The sequence below is a fragment of the Pocillopora damicornis genome, chromosome 3 (assembly GCF_964200805.1).
Source record: "Pocillopora damicornis chromosome 3, jaPocDami1.2, whole genome shotgun sequence".
In the NCBI taxonomy this organism is placed as follows: Eukaryota; Metazoa; Cnidaria; class Anthozoa; order Scleractinia; family Pocilloporidae; genus Pocillopora; species Pocillopora damicornis.
In genome coordinates, this window is record NC_142672.1 from 17,164,732 (window position 1) to 17,168,935 (window position 4,204).

The 4,204-nt window shown below is 37.7% G+C and overlaps 1 protein-coding gene across 1 annotated transcript; it reads left to right on the forward strand.

Annotated features, from left to right (window-relative positions):
* The first annotated feature begins 269 nt into the window (after positions 1-269).
* On the forward strand, positions 270-2,729 carry LOC149048572 (uncharacterized). Its single transcript, XM_089199137.1, has one exon. The coding sequence runs from the start codon at positions 862-864 to the stop codon at positions 1,783-1,785; it is 924 nt and encodes a 307-aa protein (XP_089055263.1). The 5' UTR covers positions 270-861; the 3' UTR covers positions 1,786-2,729.
* Positions 2,730-4,204: the final 1,475 nt, after the last annotated feature.

Here is a 4,204-nt window from a genome sequence, read left to right on the forward strand (position 1 = left end):
AGAGAGCCGAAAAATCATCAAAGACAACGGTGGAAGTCATCCAGCAACATCAACTGATCTTTATTATCTACTGAGGAAGATGGGCGGGAGAGGGCTCAAGTCAGTAGAGACCCAATACAAGATGACTAAAGTGAAAACTGCTGTTAATTTGTATACCAACCAAGACAGCACAATGGAACTTGTACGACAACTTGATGAGAAGTGTGAAAGAAATGGCCGACGCAGTATTGTAAAAGATGCGAAGAAATGGTATCCAGTCACCTCGCCACCAGCGAACTCGCCACCAAGGAACGATCTCGCCACCAAGCGAAGTCTTCTCGCCACCAACCACCAATAAAGAGATTAGTCGAGGACAGTAGGATGTTCGGCTGATAAGTCTGTACTCAAACTTTATAAACGTATGTTGTCGAAAGCACGTTCGAAACCGATAAGTTTGTTCGCTTGTCTGTACTCAAACTTTGTAAATGTATGTTGTCGATAGCACGTTCGAAACCGAAGTAAGTTTTTATTCCTCGCATCGAGTTTTGCAATTTCTCCTTGCTTACGTGCAAAAGACAAACGCGATACGTTTTGATTTCAATGAGTTAGGAACGGAACACATCTAACACGTCGCTGAAGGTCATAATTTAAATACAGACAAGCGCACAAACCTATCGGCCGATTTGAATTGTGCTCGTTCGAACATCCTACTCTCCTCGACTACTTTATTCTAGTTTATCTCTTTATTGATGGTTGGTGGCGAGAAGACTTCGCTTGGTGGCGAGTACGTTGGTGGCGAGATCGTTCCTTGGTGGCGAGTTCGCTGGTGGCGAGTCTCCCTAGTGGCGAGGTGACCGGTAACCGAAGAAATATGCAGAAGAGATGGGTTTGGAGTTGAGTCTCTCTCCTGGTGCAGTAGTAACTACTACTGACTCTAATGAAGACATCTCAAGTGAGAAGGTCGGAAAAGTAATGCAAAACAGTATGAATGCCAAGCGGATAGATACAATCAAAGACCAAAAGTGGCAAGGAAAGTTAATACAGACCCGGTGGATAGATACAGATCTCGTGGATTGCTTTAGCTGCTTATACAGATGGCAACTAGCCCCCACAAACACCATAGCAGGGCTATTTGAACTGTACCAACAACTAGTACCAACAAAGTTGTACAACCAGAACAAGACACGAACAGACACCACAAGCGATGCGATGTGCCGAATGTGCCACGAAAGCCCAGAAAGTGTAGCACATGTAATTGCTGGATGTAGTGCGCTTGCACAAACCAAGTATGTAGCAAGGCATAATGGAGCTCTTAAAATTTTATTCTTTGAGCTTCTTGATGACCTTGATCTTATTGAAAGCGTCCCACCATGGTACTCACCAACAACACCGAAACCTGAGTACCACAACACCAAAGCAAGCTCATTCTGGGATGAACCAGTATTTGCAGGAAATACGGAAGTAAGAGCCAACCGAATAGATGTCAGGATAGTTGAAAAGGAGACAGAAACAGTAAAGATCATAGAGATGAGTTGCCCCTGGATAGAAAATAGGAAGCAGAAGAATCAAGAAAAGACCACCAAATATGCACCCTTAAGATGGGAACTCAAACAACAGCACAAGGGCTACACCATCAAGCAATATAACATCATTATAGACGTTTTAGGAGGATATTCGTCAGAAACGAGAGAGAAAGTTATACTACTTCTTGGCAAGACAAAAGCTGACAAGACCTTATTTAACATGCAAAAGGCAGTAATATCAAGTGCACTGAACATTACCAGATCATTTAAAGTACTTTCATAATAGTTCATTTCAACAAATAAATCCTTAGAAAAACACATAATATTAATCAAGTTTTATAATATCCTTATGAAAAGTCTTATTAGCTAATTACTTTAATATAAACATTTTTTTATATCTTTTAATATTTTAAGAATTTCAAAAATTTTATTTTTTGTTTTTTTTTTGTTTTGTTTTGTTTTTTTGATGGACAAAAGCGAACAGTTATGGACACTAATTTTTTAATGAATATAAACAAATTAGATATATAGTTTTAGATGTGTAAATATATAGTTATAGGTTTTGTTTTCTCGGTCACAGCTAGCCTGCCCGACTTAACGTAATCATGCCTAGGCATACTTAAGTATACACTGCCACATAATAATAAAAAAAAATAGTATTAATAAATAATAACAATAATAATAGCAAGAAGAAGAAGAACTTTTTCGTACCTTCGAAAGTGGGTTTGTGTAATTACTCATAAGAGTCGGAGTCCAAGTCGGAGATGCAAACGTTTGAACTGATGAACAAAGGGGAATTTATTGCAACTGGACTAAAACGTTACTCAGCAGGGCTGACTGTCTACCATCTTTACTTGATTCGAAGGCTGAGGAGCAAGGATATTTTTCTTAAAGTTAAATAGCTATTCTCTGTAACTGCTAGAAACCAGTTTGAACTAGAAACACTCCTGATCAGAAGGAACCAGCGACTGATTTTGCTGTTTTTCCTCACATTTAAGGTTTTACGGAACTCATCAAGAGAATTAAGAATAGCCACAACGTTAGAGACGCTCGAAAACCGAGGTATTAAGACTTAGGGGCATAATTTCTCCTAAACCCAACACTACTCTCACCAATACAGCTGGATCGTGCAGTTTTTGTAGTTGGACAACTGAAAATAGTTTGACTATTTCAACTACTTCAAGCAATTAAGATAGTTTGGGCAACTTTTGAGCTTAACTGTGTTCGCTAATTTAACTACTTACCAAGTGGAACCCATTAAGATAAATTTGCCAGTTTAACTTCAACCAACTTAGCCTAAAATTTCCAGATTTTTCAATCGCACTATTTAAAACTTAGGCGTTTTGCGTGGCTAAACTATTTAAGCTATTATGATAAGCTGGTTTCACTATTCTGAAGTACTTCAACCAATCAAGAAGAATTTCGGAATTTGTGCACTTTATTGCATCGTCAGCATTTTTCCGCTTCTTTCCCACCGAATCACGCTGTTTTTATCGCAACAGTACTGCAAAAAATGTTTCTGGTTGGTTGCAGCTGATAACGTTAATTTCAGCCTCACCTCACTCAAAACGTTGTTTCTGTGTACCGAAAACGTGTTCCTCTGTTTGCAGCCTAATTTGGGTTTTTTGCGGCTTATCTCACGCAAAACAACATTTTTGCTTTTGGTTGCTAAATAACCATGTGCTTAGCTTTAACATACCCATAACGTCTTTTTGCTTCTTTGTAATTAAGTAAATTTGACCGTTTTAAGTAGGTGAGCCAATTTAGCTAAATAGTTCAGTTTGACCATTTTAACTACTTGTACCAACTGAATTAGATTTCGCAGTTTGAGTTGTTGATGTATTTAAGCTAGCTATGCGTTATCTCCAGTTCAACCATTTAAGCCAGTTCGATCGTTTTAACTACCCGAGTAACTGAGATAAATTGTGTAATTTTTGCAGTTTAATGTCTTCCCTTGTTTCCCGATTAATCCACTCGAACCAATTCTTCTAAAGCATTTGGCTGAACCACTTCGAATGATGAGACTACCTTCAATGCTTCAAATGGCCAAAATGCAAAACTAGCTTAAATGGTTTTACTGCACACACTGCACGATTTAGCTGTATTGGTTCAAACGGTGAAAATAGTAAAACTAGCTGAATTGGTTAACTAGTTACCGAGGCAAAGTGGCAAAATAGTTTAAATGCACAAATTCCACGATGTATCTTAAGTGGATGAAACAGTTTAATTGATCAAAGTAATTTAAAAAGTTAAATCGGACAAAATGCATGCCTAGCTAAAATGGTTTAACTTGTTGAATAATTAAACTAACGAGGACAGTCATACTGCACAAATAGGGCAATCTATCTTAATTGGTTGCAAGAGAGCTAATGGTCATACTAGCTTCAATGGCTTAACTGGATAAAATCCACAACTAGCTAAGAAGTTTCAAATTGTTAAATATGCAACCTGAAAAAAACAGTTAAACTTAAATAAAATTACCGAAGCTCTCAAAAGTGGTGTAAGTACTTCAAATTGTAAAGAAATCAACTGCAAAAACTGTACAACCTTAATTGGTTGAAGTGGTTCAATAATCTAACTAGCGAAGACAGCAAAACAGCGCCAATTGCAATCTAAATTTGTTCACGTAGAAAAATGATGAGATGACCTTAAACTCTTTAACCGTACAAATTTTTTATGAATGTCAATTGATTAAACGGTGC